The 22,719-nt window shown below is 47.8% G+C and overlaps 2 protein-coding genes, 3 non-coding genes and 1 pseudogene across 5 annotated transcripts in view; 4 read left to right on the top strand and 2 right to left on the bottom strand.

Moving 5' to 3' along the window:
* The window catches only part of LOC131741217 (low affinity immunoglobulin gamma Fc region receptor II), a 55,823-nt gene extending 44,563 nt beyond the window's left edge, over positions 1–11,260 (top strand). The window contains exons 4-7 of the mRNA XM_067039836.1: positions 1,120–1,140; positions 2,730–2,987; positions 8,028–8,282; positions 9,553–11,260. Of these exons, the coding sequence (XP_066895937.1) occupies positions 1,120–1,140; positions 2,730–2,987; positions 8,028–8,282; positions 9,553–9,731 (713 nt within the window). The 3' untranslated portion in view covers positions 9,732–11,260. The remainder of the gene's footprint in view (positions 1–1,119; positions 1,141–2,729; positions 2,988–8,027; positions 8,283–9,552) is intronic.
* LOC131765101 (polyhomeotic-like protein 1 pseudogene) lies at positions 5,143–6,405 on the top strand (annotated as a pseudogene).
* A 3,323-nt stretch (positions 11,261–14,583) lies between the features above and the next one.
* Positions 14,584–14,654, bottom strand: TRNAG-GCC (transfer RNA glycine (anticodon GCC)). The gene has a single exon. It is a non-coding gene; the product is annotated as a tRNA-Gly (tRNA).
* Positions 14,655–15,265: 611 nt separating this feature from the next.
* HSPA6 (heat shock protein family A (Hsp70) member 6) lies at positions 15,266–17,403 on the top strand. Its single transcript, XM_059037769.2, is given in 4 exon segments — positions 15,266–15,732; positions 15,735–15,860; positions 15,863–17,109; positions 17,111–17,403. Coding segments are annotated over 4 exon segments (1,830 nt in total). The 5' UTR covers positions 15,266–15,381; the 3' UTR covers positions 17,217–17,403.
* A 3,741-nt stretch (positions 17,404–21,144) lies between these two features.
* On the bottom strand, positions 21,145–21,227 carry TRNAL-CAG (transfer RNA leucine (anticodon CAG)). The gene has a single exon. It is a non-coding gene; the product is annotated as a tRNA-Leu (tRNA).
* Positions 21,228–21,902: 675 nt separating this feature from the next.
* On the top strand, positions 21,903–21,974 carry TRNAG-UCC (transfer RNA glycine (anticodon UCC)). Its single transcript has one exon. It is a non-coding gene; the product is annotated as a tRNA-Gly (tRNA).
* The last annotated feature ends 745 nt before the right edge of the window (positions 21,975–22,719 follow it).

Genomic DNA, 22,719 nt, shown 5'->3' on the forward strand with positions numbered 1-22,719 from the left:
AAGCACGTCAGGAAAGTCAGGAGGGTGAAGGCAGGCTGATGCAAATCAGATTCTGACAACCTTGCTGGCCTTGGAAAATTATGAAATTGGCAGAATTCTTTTTTTTTTTTAAATTAATTAATTAATTTATTTTTGGCTGAGTTGGATCTTTCTTGCTGCACACGAGCTTTCTCTAGTTGTGGAGAGCAGGTGCTAATCCTTGTTGCGGTGCGCAGGCTTCTCATTGAGGTGGCTTATCTTGTTGCAGAGCATGGGCTCTAGGCGTGTGGGCTCAGTAGTTGTGGGGCACGGGCTTAGTTGCTCTGTGGCATGTGGAATCTTCCTGGATCAGGGCATGAACCCGTGTCCCCTGTTTTGGCAGGTGGATCCTTAACCACTGCACCACCAGGGAAGCCCAGTGGAGTTCATTTTTTTTTAAGTCTTTTGCCCAATTTCACTGGGCACCAAGGTCCCTGGTGCTCTACCACCCACCAGAGCAGAGCCAGCTGCAAACAAAGTCTAGTGACCTAGACTTGAAGGACTAATGAGTGGCCAAGGTGTTTACCTTCCTTAGAAATTGTGTTTGCCTGGGACCATATCTTAGGCGGGAGGGCCAATGCTGTCTTAGGCCAATAGGAGGTGGGGGGAAGCAATAAAACATATGGTTGGGGGCAGTGGCTGTTCTCTTTGCCCCTGAAACCACTTCAGGCAGCAGAAGCCTATTCTCTTTATGTGAAAGGAGATTCCCCTGGGCAAAAGCACAGGAGGGACTGGGTTATCCAGGGAATGGGGATCAGAGAATACATAAGCCAGGCAATTCTAGAATCAGTTGTGGGACCAGAGGAATCATACATTCCTCCTTGCACTGCAGACAGAAGTGAAGACCAATCACAGCAGAGCAAATTTACTAAAGTGTTGGAATGAAAATTTAGTCTCTCTGAATATAGAGATACCAATCTGGCCCCTGTGTGGTAATTTCATTAACACACAGCTGAACAAGTAAAGACATGGAAAGCCAGGTGAACATAATGCAGACAGAGACCATCAAGAGAGTTAAGGGGATTTTCAAGGAGGTGATTATTTTTAATGATGAATCATCATATCTAAACACCAGGCTGATCTTTGTTTTCTCTTTTACAGCTCCTGTTGTTGGGAAACCTGGTAACTGCTCACCACATCCTCTCCCTCCCCCAGCTACCCTCTCTCTCTGCTCCCTGCACCCTGTCTGGAGGTGCTCTGGGTGCACCAGCAACCCAGGTCCTAGGTAGAGCCAGGAAAGAGTAATTGCTCCCACAAGATGCCCTGCCCCACCCCCTGCTGTGTCCTCCCCTTTCCTTCCTCCCAGGGAAGCCGGGGATGGACAGCCATGGGGCACAGGTACCTCAGCCCTTATGCTTCTGTTACGGTGAGACCTCACAGATTCTGTCACACAATATAACTGTCCTCTGTCTCAGTCACCTTCCTCTTTCCAAACTAAATCACAAGCCCAGGCCATTTTAGTTTCAGTTGCATACAAAAATCACATGATCTGCTTATGTTATCCCTATAACATATCTGACACATTAGTTAATTTGCTCTGCTGCTGTTGTATTTTCCTCACTTTATGTCTGCTTTGATAAATCTTTTACTTTTCATGTATCTGAAGGCTTCAGGGCCTGTTCCTCTGGACACAAATAGGAGATACCACCAGTTCTGGTGGGATGAACACTGCTGGGCACTGCTCTCTCTGCACCACTAACCTCTCCACCTCCCAGGACTGGTAGTGGAGTGCAGCTCTATCTGGGCCACCGAACGCGGGCTCCCTAGACTGGCCTGCCAGCCTTTCTCCTCTTTCTTATTCTTCTGATGCCACAGAGACTCCTCTGTGCTTGGGTGTCAGGACAGGTCTTTTCTAAAGGATGAAGAATGGGGACTTCCCTGGTGGTCCAGTGGTAAAGAATCTGCCTTACAATGCAGGGGACACAGGTTCGATCTCTGGTCAGGGAACTAAGCCCGTACCTCAACTAGAGCCCACAGGCCACAAACTACAGAGCCCACGTACGCTGGAGCCTGCGTGTCACAACTAGAGAAGAGAAAACCCACACACCATAACTAGAAAGAAGCCCGTGCACCTCAAGGAAAGGTCTCACACTGCAACGAAGATCCCTCATGCTGCAACTAAGACCTCACACAGCCAAAACATAAATGAATAAATACAGCTTTTTTGTTTATCTGCCTCCTTCCATTCTTTTTTTTAAAGATGTATTTATTTCTAAATAAAAAGAAATAAATACATTTAAAAAAAAAAAGAATGGAAGAAGTCAGAACAGAAACGTGCTGACTCTCAGCCTGGCACCTCCACAAGATGTCCCCATTGTCTTTCAGCTGTGGAGAGAGTTTATCCACTAGTGTCCAAGTGCCTCAGTTTACCGGGGAGGAAAGTGATTCCCCAAAGGATGTATGTGTAGTGTAGTGTGTGTGTGTGTGTGTGTGTGTGTGTGTGTGTGTGTGTTGCCCCCTCTCCCATTCCCCTACCTCTTGTCCTCTCCCCTGGGGAGGAGGCAAGCTCCCTGAGAGGACCTGGATTCCTGGGGGCCCCTGTTTGGGCTGCATGAGTTGGAGGAACTGCCTTTGGTTGCACAACAGTTCTGGGTTGGGTTCCTCTCTTGATGTCTCCAGCATGGCCACAGTTTTCCATCATCTGAGATTTGGGGTCTGCTTAGGCCCTTGGGGTCCCTTTCCTCATGCTGCCTTCTCTCTCTGCCCCTCAGCAGGTCTCCCGAAGGCTGTGGTGAACATTCAGCCTGCGTGGATCAGTGTGCTCAAGGAGGATTACGTGACGCTGATGTGTCAGGGGACCAACTTGTATGAAGGCAACCTCACCCTGTGGTTCCATAATGGGAGCTTCATCCAGAGCCAGAACCAGCGCAGCTATAGCTTTAAGGCCAGCAGCAATGACAGCGGAGACTACAGGTGTGAGACAGAGCAGACCAGCCTGAGCGACCCTGTGCATCTGGATGTGATTTCCGGTCAGTGGATGAAGGCCTGGGAGAGTCTGGGGGAACGAGGGTAGAAGAAATCTGCTTACGTGGCAGAGGTTTTTCGGAAAGGGGAATTGCCTGCTTACTGGGAAGCATGGCTGTGAGTTGTTTGAAGGGCTTTTTCTCCACTCATTTCCCTTTTCACGCACCCCATTGCTTAGTATGTGTGGTGAGTTGGAAGTTCCTAAGAAATTTTCCAGAATATGTTGGGCTCTTTTGTCTCGGTGCTGATTGAGCAAGAAGGTGACAAAGCCACTGACAGGCAGCTGGGTATGAGAGAAACAGAAGGAAGTCCCTAATTCATAGAAATCCTTGCATTTTTATGGCAGAGTCAAATGCACAGACAGACCACAGCTGAATCCTAGCGCTGCAAATTACTAGCCTTGTAAACATGATGATTTCATTTACCTTTGAGCTTCAGTTTCCTCATCTGCTCAGTGGAGATAGTACTGCCTCCCCCCTCAGGTTCCAGTGAGAAACAGCATTTCCCTGCCCCCCTGCCCTCTGTGCAACTTGAGGTGAAAGTTGTGTCTTAACCACCTTTTATATCCAGCCCCAGGCATGGAACAGGGCTTAATAAATGTTTGCTGAACAGATCAATGATCCTCCAAAGCTCCTGGCAAGAAAACGTTCTCCATAGAGAAAAGCTGCAGTGTGATTATGATGAATATTGTCCTCGCTATTCTTCACTTACTCCCCTTCCCTCACCCAATTCTCAAATTCTCCTCAAAGGTATCTAGGCCTGGTGGGCCTGCAGCTCCAGGCCTGCAATCTCTACCCTCTGTACTCAGCAGGAAAAGACAGTCCTGGAGGGAAGCCCCAGAGGCCTGGCAGGGCCTCAACCTCAGTGCTCCTGCCTCTCTAGGAAGGGGTGGAGGTGAGGGATCCCTCCCCCAAGACTGAGCAAGTTCCCACCCGACCAGCAGGTGCGTTGACAAGGAAACCTGGCATATGAGGTGGACACCACCCTGAAGGACCTAGGTGAAGAGCTAGATGTGAAGGCCTGGAGCCAGAGCACCAGCCATGGGGACCCTGAACCACTATCATGGAGACTAGAGTCAACGGAATGCCGACTGCACCAATGGGAGTCCCTAGTCAGGTGGTGGCGCTAGTTCCCAGAGAGCTCAGTGCCACGGTGTGAACAGCAGGCAGAGCAGGCACTGCAGGGGCAGCTCCGTGGGCCTCAGTATCCCCACCAGTTCATGTGCAGCAGCAGCTCAGCAGGCCCAGCTGCATAGCCTGGCTGCTATCTAGTGGCCACAACTGCTGCCAGTCAGCAGGCCAGCTCCCCCAAACACCAGCACAAGCCAGCAGCTGAGCACCACCCAGGCCTCAGTCAATCTGGCCACAACATCAGCCTCCCAACTCACCAGCCAATCCCGGAGTGAACTCTCCCAGTGTTACCACTTTGACCCAATCTGTGCTACTGGGGAACACCACCTCCTCCCCCTCAACCTGTCCCAGGCCCAGATGTATCAAAGACCACAGCTGAGAAACCTATTCCAGGTAAACCAGACCTTGGCCCAGAATGTGCCTCTAGCTTCTCAACTCATCCTGAAGCCTATTAGGGCAGTGGCAGTAGTCCAGCAGGAGGGGCTGTCTGCTCAGGCTGCTGGAGTTCATGTAGATGCAGTTTAGGTAAAGAACTTGGCACTGAGGAACAACAGGCTCAGCCCAAAGCTCCACCCAGAAAGCTATTCCCCTGTTTAGCCTCCCCCAGGCCTCTAGCCAGGCTCTAGCTGTGGCTCAGGCTCCCTCTATGGCCTCAGGCCAGTTCTTTAGCCTTAGTCCAGCTGGTGGGGTCAGTGGGAAGAGCATTCTAAGGTACATGGGTCCAGGCAGAAGTGGCCACCCACGTGGGCCTTTGGGTCAGTGGCCCTCCTCAGGAATAGGTGGCGCTTGGAGCTATCCCAGGAAAGGCACGGGAGTGGTGGAGCCCTTGCCTGCATCCCAAACAGTGACTGATCCAGGGCAGCGAGTGCAGTGGCCAAGAAGACAGCAGCAGCGGGGAGTGGTCAGCAAGACAGTACAGCTGCACCTGCTCCGAGCCAGACCCTTATTAGCTCAGTCACCACACACAGATCCAGCCCCATTCACTGATTGAGCGACGGCAACAGATCAGCTCTTGGAGAAACGGGTGGTGATGCAGCAGCAGATTGTTATCTACTACTGGCAACAGCTCCAGCACCGTCAGCCCCGGTACCCCTCCCCACAGCTGCACCTCTCCAGTCGGTCCAGCAGCAGCCACAAGTCTCACTGCCCCGCAGCCACCACAGTCCAGGTCCCTGTGGTCTTCTGCATGCAGTCCGTGCACCTGCCGGGCAAACCCAGACGTTGGCTGTCAGATGCAAGGAGGAGGGCGATGATGTCTCCACATTGGGTTCCGTGCTCCTGCCAGGGCTTCTCCAGTAGCAGAGAGCCCCAAGGCCACGGAGGAGGAGAGCAGGCTTGGAGAAGAAGCTGAACTAGTGACCAGTGGGAATGCTAATTCACCGAGCAGTGAATAAGCAGCCATGGCCCCTGCCCATCAGCACCTCCTCCTACACTAGCCATGATGTCCAGATAAATGGTGACTCAAACAAACCTCCACAAGCCATTGTGAAGCCCCAGATGCTCACCCACATGACTGAGGGCTTTGGTACCCGGGACGGAGCAGAACCTGTCCCAGTGTGTTGTTCTCCATTACTGAAAAGCCACTACAGACTGGCCTCCCGACAGGGCTGAATGAGAATCGGTCAGGTGGCCCCTGGGGAGGGGACAGCCCATCTGCTGAGTAGTCAAGAAGACAAATCTCCTGAAGTTCCAGCACTGTGGGAAGTACAGTCCTGGAGAACAGTTCTGGGACTCCAAGAGTTTCTGCTCCATGACTTGTACTGAAAGGTACAGTGTGAACTGTAGCTGCCAGTTCTGGTTGAAGAGGAGAAACATGAAAGAGTTTCAGGAAGCCCACTATGCTTGTGTTCACCAGTGCGGACCCTGCTGCAGCTCCTCTGCCATCACCTGTGCTAAGATCCAGGGCAAGAGCCACAGGGGTCAAGAGGACTCTAGCTGGGGTTCAGAGAATTCCAGTCATGGTAAAGAACTCTCTCCAATGTCCCTGGGCCTTTATTGGTGAGAGCTGGACATGGGAATGTGACCCAGGGAACCTCCAAACAGCTGTGCCTACACCAGGAGTAATCTTAGCCACTGGAGTGTAGAGGAGGTGTATGAGTTTATTGCTTCTCTACAAGGCTTCCAGGAGATTGCAGAGGAGATTTTTTCCCAGGAGATGGATGGAAAGGCCCTTTTTTGACTTAAAGAACACCTCGTGGGTGCCGTGAACATGAAGCTGGGCCCTGCCCTCAAGATCTGCACCAAGAAATTGTGCTCGAGACCTAAGGTGGCCCTCTCACACAAACCAGTCTAAGGCTGACACTTCCACTGTCCAGATTACAACCTGGTACCAGTAGAGACTTTGTTGCGAAGAAAGTGCTGTTCTAATGATGTGCACCTTCAGTAGAGGGGATTACCCAGACAGGGAGGAGAAGTGCAAGAATTGCTTGCTGGTGCTACGTGGAAGCAGCTTTGACATTTTCTCCAGGTTCTACTTCATTTAAAAAAATCTTCATGGGCTTCCCTGGTGGCGCAGTGGTTGAGAGTCTGCCTGCCGATGCAGGCGACACGGGTTCGTGCCCTGGTCCAGGAAGATCCCACATGCTGTGGAACGGCTGGGCCCGTGAGCCATGGCCGCTGAGCCTGCGCGTCCGGAGCCTGTGCTCTGCAACGGGGAGAGGCCACGACAGTGAGAGGCCAGCATACTGCAAAAAAAAAAAAAAAAAAAAAAAAATCTTCACAATTCTCAGCATTCCCACCTACCCCAATCCAACCTTTATAAAAGAGGCAGTCTAGGGAACCAGGACTGCTCACCTAATCCTGGAGTGGAATGTCTAGCCAGCGCCTGAGTTCCTCAAGAGGCGGAATACACAGGATGTTACAGGAGGAAATGGGTGGGACGCAGCGGTGCCTCCCCACTGGGAGAGGTGGGGTTTTCTAGCTTGTGTGACCCAAGTCGCAAGATCTGGTGCTCCCCACCTTCCCTCTGGATTGTCCCACTGTAGCCGTGGCCCAGTTTTCTCTTCGTTGTCACGCCCTCCCTCAGTATTGAACAATTTCACCTGCGTTTGTGGCAGGCTCAGCAGCCAGTGTAGAGACTTTTTTGGCATCATTCCGATCTGCTGAAGGGGCTAAGCATGGTTGACTAGCACACGTGTGGCTGTTGTCATTTCTTTCTCATGTCCCGGCTCCCTTCCAACGTATCTATTGTCTTCTACCCTTTCTTTCCAATTCCAACTCTACTCTGTCCTATAGCTTTAGGAAAAAGGAGTGCGTGGGCTGAGGTCAAATTATAAGTACCCGCCTTAGCCTCTATTCCCTATAAGACAAAGAAATTAAATATCTTTTTCCTCACTAAAAGGATGAAAATCGGGGGAAAAAAGTACACAGCAGGCTAATGGCCCACCCATGTCGCTGCTGCCTTTAGACAAAGTCCCTGCTGAAGTGAAATGCCACATTTACTAGCATGCACCAAATAGGCTAAGACTTGTTAGATGTCCCGTGACTTTCCGCAAAGACACTTGACTCTGCTGTGTCCCCCTCACATGTTGTCTCCTATGTCAGACTGGGTTCTTCCCTCCCTCCCTTCCTCGGGGAAGGCACTGTACTCCTGGGTCTCCTGTATCCTTCCTGTAGAGGCCTGTTGGGCAGGACAGGAACAGGAAGACAAGCATATCCTGAGCACCTACTATGTGCCAGGAACTACTGTAGATAGCTAGTGGTATTATTGTGACTATTTTCACATACGAGGAAACGGAGGCCTAGAAGCGTTAAATTATTTGCCCAAGATCACAGAGCTCATACATGATGGAGCCAGAATTAGAGACCAGGGGTGTCTGATTCCCTCCACACACAGTGGCCCACCAGTAAGGATGGTCTGGGTCTCGGATTTGAGTCAAGACGTCCTGAGTCCTGTGGTCTCTTTGTGTCTTTCAGACTGGCTGCTGCTCCAGACCCCTAGCCTCGTGTTCCAGGAAGGGGAGCCCATCATGCTGAGGTGCCACAGCTGGAAAAACAGCCCTCTGAATAAGGTCATATTCTTCCAGAATGGAAAATCCAAGACATTTTCCTATCTGCATTCCAACTTCTGTATCCCACAAGCAAACCTCAGTCACAGTGGCGAGTACCACTGCACGGCATTTATCGGGCAGACACTGCACTCATCACAGCCTGTGACCATCACTGTCCAAGGTGGGAACCAATGCTGTTCAAGGAGCTTTACACCTTGGAAAGATAGGTAGTGAGAGGATTGCTGATCTTTTTTGTACTTCAGAACCTTTGTTCTCACGAGTATGCCTGTTTGACATCAACGGGAAAGTTCTAGCTTGACCTAACTGCTGTGTGAATTTGCAGCTCTGTTCCAGCTCATTTCTCAGGGATTATAGAAATGGGTGTCATTCATTTGGAGTTTTAACTCTTAGGGGACAGAAGCCACCTTTTCATCCTCCATATCCATCTACCAGACATTGCCACTCTCCCTCTTTTCCACCTTATTCAAACCACTTTATCATATGTCCCTCTAGGTGTCTTATGCTTGCTTGTGTCTCCCTACTGAACCTCTCAGCCTAGGCTCAAATCTTAGCTCAAAGCGGCCACGTTGGCATGAGAATCTCTCTCTACGTACAAAGAAAGACTTCTGCCTGTTCTTGAGAAATTGTACATTGTGGAATCCATATCATACCCTTTCAGACAGCATCACAAGCTATTTATGCCAGACTAATGTTGGTTAGTGAATACCCAGTCCTGGGCTCAGAGGAGGTGGTGAGTGAAGATCTGTTGATGTGGTCTGTGGATTCCCTAGTTCAGTGTTTCCCAAAGGCTGTTCCCAAGTCACATAACTCCTTGAGAGGCCTTTCAGAATGAAGGGTTCTGTGATCAAAGTAATGCAGAGCACACTACATACTCTGTTCCTCTCCTTTTATATTCATAATTCTGATTAAAGTCTTCAAGATCCCGCATGCCGCGGAGTGGCTGGGCCCCTGAGCCATGGCCGCTGAGCCTGCGCGTCCGGAGCCTGTGCTCCGCAACGGGAGAGGCCACAGCAGGGAGAGGCCCACGTACTGCAAAAACAAACAAACAAACAAACAAAACCAAAAAAACCCCCCCAAAACAAGAAGTCCTGTCTTAAAGGAAACCTTTAAACTAAGTTTCATAAGGCATTTGCTAAACCCAGGTAACCACAAAACCTTCTTCCTTTATGACTTCTATTAGTGTCCTGCAGAACAGATGTGCCTGAGGTCATCCTTTGGGAAATGCTGATCCAGTGCTTTATTTGAAAAGGCAGAGAGATGAAGGATAGATCCTCTGTAGCCTTCCGGGGCTAGCTGTCTGCTCTTGGCCTTCGCCTCAGCCTTTGGCTTGGGTGACCTCACAAAGGCTCCTCACTGGGGACCTGAACATTTATTCCAAATTTCTGTCTTAACAGCTGTCATTTTTCCCATCCCTTTTCCTCTCCTATTAGGTCCGGCAATTCTATTCATCATTCCACTTTGGTATCAAATCGCTTTCTGCCTGGTGATGGGGCTCCTTTTTGCAGTGGATACAGAGCTGTATTTTTCTGTGCAGAGAGACCTTCAAAGCTCAGTGGGAGACTGGAAGAACTGCAAAGTCAGATGGAGCCAAGGCCCTCAGGATAAATGACCCCTCATCCCACGGTGTAACAGCAGTGGCAGCAGCATCTCTTCAGGCCATAACTTTCCTCTTCCCCTGGCCCCATCTTGACAGCAACGTGGGCTAAGGAGCCTCCAGGGAAAGAAAAGGCCTGTGATCTCCAGAGCTAAAATCCTAATAGGCCCTACCTTCACTGATTTCCCTAAGGCCAAGGCACAGTCACAGCCCACCCAGCTCTACAAGGACTCAGAGCAAATGTGTTTTCAGAGATCCTTGAGAGAGGTTCTTCAAATATATGAAACCTCAGGAAATCCTGCTTCTACTTTCAAAATAAATCCAACAATCTGACCACTTCTCAGTACTCTACTACTAGCATCTTGGTCCAAGCCACCATCACCTCACTTGAATTACTGCTCTCCCTGCACTCACCCATGACACCTGACAGTCCATTCTCACCGTAACAGCCAATGTGTGTTGTATCTGTCACGTCTTTTCTTGAAGCCATGCAATAGCTTCCCTCTTGTATTTAAAGTAATAGCTAAAGCCTTTGTAATGTTCTACAAGGCACTACATGATCTTGCTCCTCAGTGCCTCTCTAACCTCATCTACTGCTCTCCTTTGCTTCCTTGAACTCTTCAATTATACTTCTGCTACAGGTGTATATGTTATTTACTGTTTCTGAAATGTTCATTCTTACAGATATCTACATCATGCTTCAACATGGTCTTTACTGAAATATCACCTTATCAGTGAGGTCTCCTTGATCATTCAGTATAACCCCACTCCTCCACCATCTCCTAATCCCACTCTCCTGCTTTATTTTCCCCATTGAAGTCATCACCAACTGGAGTACCATATGTTCACTTGTTCAATTGTTTACTGCTGTATTTTTCCCCCGTTGTATGTATCACCATCTGACTACCCCCTGTCCCATTAGAATACGCTCCAGGAGAGCAGGGCCTTTGTCTGTTTTGTTCACTACCATATACTTAGAGTCAAGGTTAATGTCTGGCACTTGATAAAGCACTCAATACATATTTGTGGAATGAGTAAATTCTTTAGCATTTGAAATTAGAGACTTTTTTTAGGTACATCTACTCCATCTTCCCAGAAGCAGAGGTCCAATTCAATACTATTGAACACCCTATTAGATACTACCCAATATATACCACTAGTACATGCATTTCAGCTTTGAATATATTTGCCTAAACTCAGTATTATTTACTTTCACCCATCACATCTTTTAAAGTAGTATATCAGTTGGACCTACTTCCCTTTAATTGAATTGACTTCCTAAGCCTGTAGAGTAGCATTGTGAGAAGCATACTGAAAAGAGAGCCAAACAACCTGGATTTGTGTTTCATTTCTACATTTGCTACCTGGTTTGTCTTGAAGAATTCATTTAACTATTTTATGAATTAGATTCTTCTTCTGTAAAATGGTAATATCTTTACCTCCCTCCCCAGGAATATCATGTGACGTTAAAATGTAACAACATATATGGAAGCGTAATGTCTTTGGAACATAATAGGCGTTTAATAAATGCTCATGGAACCTGATGTCTTTGGAGCACACTATTTGGCTGGCACTTTCCCCCTTAAATAGATAAGATTGCTTTTACTATAGTAACTGAAAAAAAAGGTAAGAAGGTCTAAGTTGGAGTGGGGGTGGACTAGAAGGTAGAACTGAGTGAGTTACATTTTTGTGGCTAGTCACATCAGAAAAAAAAAATGGGGATAATCCCATTTGACCAGCTGTAGCCAGCATATTAAGCTCATATGCTGTAAAAATACAATCTCAGTGGCATGAAACATCAAAGGTTTATTTCTTATTCATTTTCTGCTTCCAGTCTTCCTGAAAGACTCCCCAGGAAGCTGTCTTTCATGGGATGGCTCAGGTTTATACTTCCATTTCAACACCAGCTACCACACATTGCCAAGGAAGGCAAAGAGAACAGTGGCAATTAGGATGGTAATTAAACGCCCTCGGCCCAGAAGTAACATATCACATATACTTAAATTTCATTGATCAAAACAAGTCATATGACCTGATCTCAAGAGGCATAGAATTGCAATCTCTTTCTGAGGCTAGAAGGAGGAGAATCATAAACATTGGTGAGCATCATCAATGTCTATCACACTAACATTCCTTACTGTACCACTGTGAGGGGTAAAAATGAATAAAGTATGTATATGACACTATCTGATAGACATAGCAGATCACTCCTCTTTTTCTTATACAGAAGCAGGATTTATTTGGGTATAGAGCAGGTACATAGTTTAGGGGAAACAGGAATCCTCTTTTGCTCCTGGATGAAATCAGAGATTTCTAAAGCTAGAAAGTGTCAGAAATGATGAAATTCAATCTTGTCATCTTAAAATTGATAAAGGTATAGCCCACATGGTTGAAATGACTTGTTCAAGGATGTACAGACAGTTGGTATCACAGATCTTTATATATAGTTTTGGATCATGCTATACATTTTGTTCTACAACTTGCTTTTTGTGCTCAGTTTTGGGTCAAGAGCATCCCTCCACAATGACCTTTTAAGTCATCACTTGAATGTCTCTTCTACTTAAAAAAAAAATAAATTTGTTGGGCTTCCCTGGTGGCACAGAGGTTAAGAATCTGCCTGCCAACGCAGGGGACACGGGTTCGAGCCCTGGTCTGGGAGATCCCACATGCCTTGGAGCTACTAGGCCCGTGAGCCACGACTACTGAGCCTGTGCGTCTGGAGACTGTGCTCCACAACAAGAAAGGTCACGATAGTGAGAGGCCTGTGCCCCGCGATGAAGAGTAGCCCCTGCTCACCGCAACTAGAGAAAGCCCACGCACAGAAGCGAAGACCCAACACACCCCAAAATAAATAAATTCTTTAAAATTTATTTTATTTTTAAAAATCTATTTATTTTTGGCCGCATTGGGTCTTTGCTGCTGCGCATGGGCTTTCTCTAGTTGCGGTGAGCAGGGGCTATCTTTCGTCGTGGTGCGTGGGCTTCTCATTGCAGTGGCTTCTCTTGTTGGAGAGCTCAGGCTGTAGGTGCACAGTGCTTCAGTAGTTATGGCACACAGGCTTAGTTGCTCCATGGCGTGTGGAATCTTCCTGGACCAGGGATCAAACCCGTGTCCTTTGCATTTGCAGGCAGATTCTCAACCACTGCGCCACCAGGGAAGTCCCTGTTCTACTTTTAAAGACACTCAATCTAAGTTATTAAACATAAGTGGATATGTTTAAGTGTATGTATAAAATTTGCATTGCATAATAAGCTTCTCTATTATGAATTTAAAAATAAAGTGAATGACATTGGAAGCATGCCTGTGTGATGGTGTGTCTAGGTACAGAGGTGCTTGCTTTAGGGCTATACCTGGAACTCTTGGGGGTAGATGTGCAGGTGGGGTTTTGAGGCTGCTGAGGGCTGGGAGAGACAGTTAGAGTAGCTTGACAAGGCAGTCCCTGAACAGTCCAGGGCACAGACCCCAGGCCAGGCCACCTTTTCCTTTCTGAAGTGAGCACCCTTTTCTTGCAGGCCCTTGCCTAAAATGTCCTAACTTTGACACGCAGGCCTGGGCAGCCTAAACACTGAAGGTGAATGAATTTAAAGCTGACAGCTTCTCTCCCTCCTGGGTTATAAAACAGGTTCCTTCCTTTTGAGGATGATTTGATTTTCTACCATGGAAGTCACTGACTGCATACGTCTTCAAACATTCCCTTTTTTCCAGTCCAGAAGTGGGACAGACATCTGCATCCGGACTCCCTCCTCCCTCTTCAAAGGCCCTGAAGCATTCCAAAGGGTTCTGAGCCATCTGAGGAGAAAAGACCCACTTACAGAGCAAAGGTTTTTAGTTCCTCTTTTTAAAAATTAGGAGTTGCCTTTGAATTGGGTGAATAATAATATATTATGTAATAGTTGAAGCTACTAGAGTTTAACATTAGAATGTATCATGTTCCCCTGGGTACTGTGCTCTTAGTATAGTGGTGACTATCCCTGTCTGTCATGCAGGAAACCAGAGTTCCTTCCCCCATGGGGAGGTTATAGAGAACATTTGCTTCTCTTTCCTCCATTTCCATCCTCACGTCTCCAAAAAGTCTCCTTTTGGGTTTTTGGGAGTCCACACCAAATAGAAACACCAAAAAATTCAAATGGGATATTCTGGATTAAGGAAAGTGAGACATGGCAAAGACTCACTTTGCAAGGCCATAGCACCGATGGGAACAAATGTGGCTTTACTGACCAGCGAACTCATCTTCTCCCCTGGCCTTCAGGGCATAGGATGGACTGCAGCCTCCAGGAATTTACTCCCCACGTGCTTCCTGGGCTCCGGCTGGGAACCTGTCCAGGCCTCAGAGAAAAACGCACACTGTGCCTTTCCAACCGGCCCCTTGGGACGATGCTCCTTGGAGACACTGGCTCAGGGAGGAGGCTCAACCACAGGAGAGACATTTTCACCACAGTTCATCCATCCACATGCTCCTTACTCCTGTGCTGTGTTCTCTCCAGGGCTGGGTGGAGAGGTCATGCCTGGGTCCCCAAGCCACAACACCAGGTTCCGGCTCCTCTCAGGAATGCGACTTGGTAAAGGAGGAAAAACCAAACGAATCCAGCCTTCAACTAACTGGTTTTGTTTATTTCAGTGTCACGAATCCTAGTCTTAATATATACACACTACTATATGTAAAACAGATAACTAATAAGAACCTAGGTAACTCTTCTCAATACTCTGTAAATGACCTATATGGGAAAAAAAATCTAAAAAAAGATTGGATATATGTATAAGTGATTCACTTTGCTGTACAGCGGAAACGAATACAACATTTTAAATCAACTGTACTCCAATAAAAATTTTTAAAAACTAGCCTGGAAGAAAAAAAACAAAAACACAGTGCATTGGCCGGGAATCGAACCCGGGCCTCCCGCGTGGCAGGCGAGAATTCTACCACTGAACCACCAATGCCATCTGGCAAGAACTCATTTTAGAGCGCCATCTCTTAAAGCCATCTCTGGCCCTAGTTTCATTCCAGAACAGAAATCGGGCCGCCCCTCTTAGCCACAATTTCGAAAACACTGTCTTTAGGTTTCAAAACAACAACATAATAATTAAGACTTAAGAAAAAAACCTATTCTTTAAACCCCTGCCTCGAGGCCATGGCTCTATTCTCATGGTGACATGCTTTCCGGCTTTTCTCGAGCCGCTGGACTCTGAACAGCCCTCTTCAACCACCCAGAGGAAGGACTGTTTTTTTGAGAAGTTTTTTGCTTTACCTGAATTCTGCCCCAACCGCTCGCCCTTAGAACAAGCCGGGAGAAGCTGGAACTTTCTCTGCAGCTCTGAGTCAGACGCAGCTGGGGCCGCCCCTCCTTGCACGGCCCGATTCGCCCGAACCTTCCCCCGGAGTCAGCCCGGCGCCTCCTGGACTGAGTCAGCCGGAGCGGGGGGCCGGGCGGCTCTGGGCTCGCCGCGAAGGCGCTGGAAGGTTCGCGTCGGCGGGGGCGGGGGGATGGCGGGCCTCCGGCAACCGTATAAAAAGCTCGTGGAAGCGGAGCCGAGCAGATCCGAGCTGGGCAGGAAGGAGAGTTGCACCGCTGAGCGCACCTCCACGGCTGAGCCGCTCGAAGTTCCGCAGACTCCTGCATTTGAATCGGTATCACACTCGTCCCCAGAAGCGCGAGAAGCCACAGCCATGTCCGCTGCAAGGGAAGTGGCCATAGGCATCGACCTGGGCACCACATACTCATGCGTCGGCATGTTCCAGCAAGGCCGGGTGGAGATCCTCACCAACGACCAGGGTAACCGCACCACCCCCAGCTACGTGGCCTTCACCGACACCGAGCATCGGGTGGGTGATGCGTCCAAGAGCCAGGCGAATCTGAACCCACACAACACAGTATTCCATGGCAAGTGACTGATCGGGCGCAAGTTCGCAGACCCCACTGTGCAGCCAGACATGAAGCACTGGCCCTTCCAGGTGGTGAGCGAGGGCGGCAAGCCCAAGGTGCGCGTGTCCTACCACGGGGAGGACAAGGCGTTCTACACCCCGAGGAGACCTCGTCCATGGTGGTGAGCAAGATGGAGACAGCGGAGGCGTACCTGGGCCAGCCCCTGAGGCATCCCGTAATCACGGTGCCCTCCCACTTCAACGACTCGCAGCGTCAGGCCACCCAAGGACGCCGGGTGCCATCGCGGGGCTCAACATGCTGAGGATCATCAACCAGCCCACGGCGGCTGCCATGGCCTATGGCCTGGACAAGCAGGGCGACAGAGAGCACAACATGCTAATTTTCGACTTGGGTGGAGGCACCTTCCACGTGTTGGTCCTCACTATCGACGCTGGTGTCTTTGAGGTGAAGGCCACAGCTGGAGACACTCATCTGGGTGGAGAGGACTTCGACAGCCGGCTGGTGAACCACTTCATGGAGGAGTTCCGGCGGAAGCACGGGAAGGACTTGAGCAGGAACAAGCGGGCCCTGCGCAGGCTCTGCACAGCCTCTGAGCACGCCAAGTGCACCCTGTCCTCCAGCGCCCAGGCCACTCTGGAGATCGATTCCCTGTTTGAGGGCGTAGACTTCTACACTTCCATCACTGGAGCCCGCTTTGAAGAACTGTGGTCGGACCTCTTCTGCAGCACCCTGGAGCTGGTGGAGAAGGCCCTAAGGGGTGCCAAGCTGGACAAAGTCCAGATCCATGACACTGTCCTAGTGGGTGGCTCTACCCGCATCCCCAAGGTACAAAAATTCCTGCAGGACTTCTTCAGTGGCAAGGAGCTGAACAAGAGCATCAACCCTGATGAAGCTGTGGCTTATGGGGCTGCTGTGCAGGCAGCAGTGTTGATGGGGGACAAGTGTGAGAAGGTGCAGGATCTCCTGCTGCTAGATGTGCCTCCCCTGTCCCTGGGGTTGGAGACAGCTGGTGGGGTGATGACTATGCTGATCCAGAGGAATGCCACCATCCCGACCAAGCAGACCCAGACTTTCACTACCTATTCAAACAACCAGCCTGGGGTCCTGATCCAGGTGTATGAGGGTGAGAGGGCCATGACTAGGGACAATAACCAGCTGGGATACTTTGAGCTCAGTGGCATCCCTCCTGCCCCACGTGGAGTAGCCCAGATCGAGGTGACTTTTGACATTGATGCCGGTGGCATCCTGAGTGTGACAGCCACTGACAGGAGCACAGGCAAAGCTAACAAGATCACCATCACCAATGACAAGGGCCGGCTGAGCAAGGAGGAAGTGGGGAAGATGGTTTGTGAGGCTGAACAGTATAAGGATGTTCAGGATGAGGATGAGGCCCAGAGGGACAGGGTGGCTGCCAAAAACTCTCTGGAGGCCTGTGTCTTCCATGTGAAGAGCTTTTTGCAAGAGGAGAGACTTAGAGCCAAGATTCCTGAAGAGGACAGGCACAAAGTACAGGTGTCAGGAAGTCCTTGCTTGGCTGGAGCACAACCAGTTGGCAGAGAAAGAGGAATATGAGCATCAGAAGAGGGAGCTGGGGCTTCCCTGGTGGCGCAGTGGTTGAGAGTCCGCCTGCTGATGCAGGGGACACAGGTTCGTGCCCTGGTCCGGGAAGATCCCACATGCCACGGAGCGGCTGGGCCCATGAGCCATGGCCACTGAGCCTGAGTGTCTGGAGCCTGTGCTCTGCAACGGGATAGGCCACAACAGTGAGAGGCCCTCATACAGCAAAAAAAAAAAAAAAAAAAAAAAAAAAGAAAAAAGAAGAGGGAGCTGGAGCACATCTGTCGCCCCATCTTCTCCAGGCTCTACGGGGGGCCTGGTGTCCCCGGTGGTAGCAGTTGTGGAGCTCAAGCCCGACAGGGAGCCCCCAGTACTGGCCCTGTTATTGAGGAAGTCAATTAAATGGCCCCTCCTGGCAAGGCAGCTGTGACTGTAAGGGCTGGGCTTGTGGACTTCCTAGACTGTCTACTATGATCTGCCTATCTTGAGGGGTGGGAGTGGAGGAGAATCTTGTCCCCAAACAGGGAGTTTTTTTGGTCAGTATGTTTTATAACTGAGGCATTTGCCAGTTGAGTTTTAAAAAATCTTCTCCTACTTCAAACAAGCAGAAGTAATCATTATGAACATTTGTGTGGCATTTTATCACTGCTTTTATCTACATTTAATGTATTTTGTTACTTGCATGTATGGATTTTGTTATGTGAAATAAGAGAGCTAAATAAACTTTTAAAGTTTCTTCTTAGTTTTCCTTCTATCCAATTAAGTAGATGAAGGGGCAGGGCTATCAGAAGCAGAAAATGTTGGGGTGGGTGCTGAAGGAGGGATGGGAAGAAAATTCATGAGACTGTGTGCATGATTTCTATAAGGGAAAACAAGATAAGAGGAAGTTATTATCTTATCTATGTGAGAGAAATAGCATGGCCCCATCTGCTTTCTGCTGATGAGCCCTAGGATGATGATGATGGTGACGATGGCAATTGTGTAGCAAAATGGCTATATTGGAACCAGAAGGCTTAGGCTTTCAGTGTTGTTACTCTATCTACTCCGCAAGTTAAACTCTCTGAGCTTCAGTCTTCCATTCTATATAATGGGGATGATGATGAAATAGTGCCTCAGAATTGTTATAAGGGTACAATTAACTAAATATGTGAGGAGTGAAGAAGAATGTTAGGCATATAGTATATGAGCAACAAATATTAGCTATCACTAATTATTATTAATTGATTGTCAACTATGTACCAGGTACTTGATTATAGAATGTAATCATCACAGCAACATCACAGTGTATTATCTCTTTTGAAGGTGAGGATCTGGGGGTTAAAAGACATTAAACGATTACTCAAGGGCCATAGCTATTAAGTCGGGGAACGGGGGTGGTGGGGAGAGTTGGAATTAAGAACACTGTCCTGCCTGATTCTAGAGCCCGTACATTGCCACCTCACAAACAGGCCATAACTCCACTTATTACCAGATCTTCACCCAGATGTTGTGAAATTGTACATATTATTCCTTTAGAACACAGTTGGATGCTGAGCCCTGAGAGAAAAAGTATATTTTATTGTATATTTACATTATCCATTAAGTGAATATGTGTTTTTTATAGCAAGTGAATGAACCTGGGAAATATCCTAAGGCTCAACTCTATTGCCAGTTAAATGACATATAAGAGAAGGATAAATTTGTGTAAGTTACTTCCCAATCAGCCCAATCCACACTGTACCTCTCCCGTATGCAAAGAGAGATTTATTTTTATCTTAGAAAAGAAGGCGGCCTTGGTTAGAGCAATGCTACGTTATATTTAGCTAAGGGTGATTTCTTGCAGGTGGAGAGGAGGTTGCAGTAACAACCCATTTGTCCCCTGGTTGTCACTTCACATTTTTAACTGCTTTTTCCTGCGCCTGGCCTAAGTCCTATGCCAGCTGGCTTCACGTTGAAGGAACCTGCAAAAAAGAGGTGATGTCACATACACATTCTGTATTATACTTTCCCTTTCTTGAATTTCCTACCAGCTTCCAACATTGACCACCCCAAACTGTTTGTAACTTCTCAAGCAGAATGATGGCACCTACAGGGTTCAGACAGTTTCCTAGCATTTGACAATCTTTCTCTCTCTCTCGTTAAAATCACACACACAGTATATAAGAAGGAGAATTTCATTGTGCTTAGTTGTCAAAACACTTCAGATCGTCTCATTTGGATGGTATCTATTTTTCTACAGAGGGATTTAAACAAACTAACCACTTCATCTACTTTTAAATAACTGTTGATGCTTTAGATTCTTTGGGGATTGTCTCCTGTTAATTGGCATCTAAATGTCATTGTATTGTGTGTGTATATATATAGTCTTAGTTCTATTACTGTAATCACAACTATGCGTGATTACAATAAAAATATTAGAACAAATTAAATATTTGTTCCCCAAAATATTAGAACGAATTAAATCAAAATATATGCCCATTATTAAAAAATCAAATCTTGCTACAATCCTTCTAATGAAAAACCAGCAGTCTTGGGACTTCCCTGGTAGTCCAGTTAGGATTCTGCACTTTCACTGCCATGGCCGGGATTCAATCCTTGGTATGGGAACCAAGATCCCACAAGCCTCATGGGGTGGCCAAACAACAACAAGAACAAAAGAACCCCAGCAGTTTTCTTGCCCCACTCCCAAGTGCTACTCCTAACAGGCAATCACTTTCAAGCTGTTGTTTTTTTTAAGGCCTTTTTATTTTGCAATAATTTTAGACTGACAGAGAGCTGTAAAGATACTACAGAAAGTCACTGTATATACTTCATCCAGCAAGTCACTGTATATACTTCATCCAGCTTCCCCTAATGTTAAGGGTATTTCATATTTTCCCACTAATGTTCTTTTACTGTTTCAGAAGCCAATCCGGGTTAACTCATTGCATTTAGTTATCATGTCTTCCCTACAATCTGCAACAGTTTCTTAATCTTCCGATGTTTTTCAAGACCTTCACATTTTGAAGAGTACTGGTTAGGTATATTTGGTAGATTGTCCCTCAATTTGGGTTTGTCAGTTTTCTCATGATTACAGTGGGGTTTGGGGGAAGTATACCACAGGGTGAAGTGTCTGTCTTATTGTATTATATCAGGAGGTATGTGATATCAATGTGACTTATAAATGTGGGAATCTTATAAAATGTAGGTCTGAGGTACAGCCTGATATCTGTATTTCTAATAAGCTGCTAGGTCATCTCAATCCTCACAACAATTCTATCTCCATTTTACTACAAGCAAACTAAGGCTCAGAAAAGTCAAATACATTTCCCAAGGTCACAGCCCAGTAAATAACAAAGAATATAGTTTGGCGAGCTTTCATTAACCAACCTAAGGATCCTTCCATCCTCATGCTTATGGACCTCACACATTCAGCTTCTTCGGACTGACAGTTCTTCCCTCTTCCGGAAAGCACAAGATTTTTCTATAAATCAGCTCCTCCCAAATTAGAGAGTGGCTTGTTTGCGGTCTTCAAGAAAAAGTTCTTGAAACAACTCCATGAGTTTACCTTTGCTCTCTAGTACTTTCCCCCGTTTGGTGTGTTGATTTCTTTTCCGGGTCTTTGAGGACCCAGCAAACGTACTAAAGTAGAATTGGTGGTGGGAGCTGGCCCGGCAAAATGGTGGGGAATCCGAGTCTCACCAAAGTTTGACACTGCAGGCTGAGCATGAAAAGACTCAGGTCAGTTACCGCAAGTTTAGGGATCTGAGTTGAGGGCTTTCCCTTGTTCAAGGGAGTCTTTTGTATCTACATGCAGTAAATAGGCACTGAGAAACCGGAGTTTAAAGGAAAGAAAAAAATTTTTTGTAGTTAGGGATAGATCTAAATAGATTCAGTTTCATAGTCAAAGCAAAGGACAATCTTTATATGTAGACAGGCAGTATAGAAAGGTGTTTATTAATCAATACTCCTTTCTCCACGAATTCGATCCTACTTGTATGTTGGAAAAAAAGTGAGTAAGAGGGACCTCTTGTCAGAAGTGGGATTCGAACCCACGCCTCCAGGGGAGACTGCGACCTGAACGCAGCGCCTTAGACCGCTCGGCCATTCTGACACCCGGAAACCCTCCTTTTTTATTCGCCTCTAAGATTATCAAACAGCGCAGTACCATGCTATTAAACTATATCAATGTTGTTTGCTGTTTATTTAAATAAACTTAGAACTCTCCCTGGACTTCTTCGCAAAACGGAAAAAATAAAACTGCCTCCGACTCCTATCTCTTACTTCTTTATCATCCTAAACTATAAAGATCCATTTCCCCAGCGTCCCTTCGAGCGCTCCTCTCGCTCCTTCTCTCGGGCGACCGAGACACAACAGGGTGGACCCCCTTGCTGGCCGGTCTCCCTCGAACCCTCCGCCCCAAATCGCCGTTACCGAACCCAACACCCAGTGGATCCAGTGCTGGGGCGCGCCAAGCGTAGGAGCTGGGAGCGCGGACGACAGAAGACGGCGGGGGAGAAAATTCCCAGGGCCGAGAGAGGCGTTGGCTTTCCCTCCGGGCTCCGCGTGTTCCAGCCGTCCGGCTCCGGGCGCTGGGTGGTCTGCGTTCCCGACTCCGCGTCGTTAGTTGGCAGGGCCGACTAAGAGGAGTAAGGACGGGGTCCATCCTCACCTAGAAAAGGCTTTGTGTGCCTTGGGATCTCGGATATAAAAATACCAAGAGCGATCTGTGACGTCATGGCCAGTAGTCTACACTTATATACAAAATTCAGAACACATTGGTGTGGTGGCGTTGGTGGTATAGTGGTGAGCATAGCTGCCTTCCAAGCAGTTGACCCGGGTTCGATTCCCGGCCAACGCAGGTTCCTCTTTTTTTCCACCCTCAGCAAATTCCTGAAGAGGGCGAGAAATAGGGCGTGCAATGTTTTTAAAGCCTGAGCGAAACTGGAAACTGAAACTAAGAACTGCAGCCAAACCTCCCTTTCTCCCCTGACCTCCGTATATACCCTGGGGACCTCATTCTCTGCCCAGCCAAATTTTGGAGGGATTAGATTCTAAAGGCTTTCTTTCCTCTCTTACCTTCCCTCCGGCCTTCCTTTTTAAACCGCCAACTCGTGAGAAATCTTTGCTATCTTCTGGATTCTGCGATTTCTTGTCTGAAACTCACCCTCGGAAGGGGGCCATGGATTTATATCTGCGAGACTCATACGGTAGCTACAAGCTATTGGGCACTTGAAACTGGCGGTCCGTCTGAGGATCTGCATTTTTTCCCCCCCAAATCTCCCAATTCATCACACGACCACCACCACCCCCCGCCACTTTCCCCCCTTGGTGTCCATACGTTTGTCCTCTACATCTGTGTCTCAATTTCTGTCCTGCAGACTGGTTCATCTGTACCATTTTTCTAGGTTCCACATATATGCGTTAATATACGATATTTGTTTTTCTCTTTCTGAATTACTTCACTCTGTATGACAGTCTCTAGATCCATCCACGTCTCTACAAATGACCCAATTTCATTATTTTTTATGGCTGAGTAATATTCCATTCTATATATGTACCACATGTCCTTTATCCATTCGTCTGTTGATAGGCATTTAGGTTGC

Source organism: Kogia breviceps, chromosome 1, assembly GCF_026419965.1.
Source record: "Kogia breviceps isolate mKogBre1 chromosome 1, mKogBre1 haplotype 1, whole genome shotgun sequence".
Classification (NCBI taxonomy): domain Eukaryota; kingdom Metazoa; phylum Chordata; class Mammalia; order Artiodactyla; family Physeteridae; genus Kogia; species Kogia breviceps.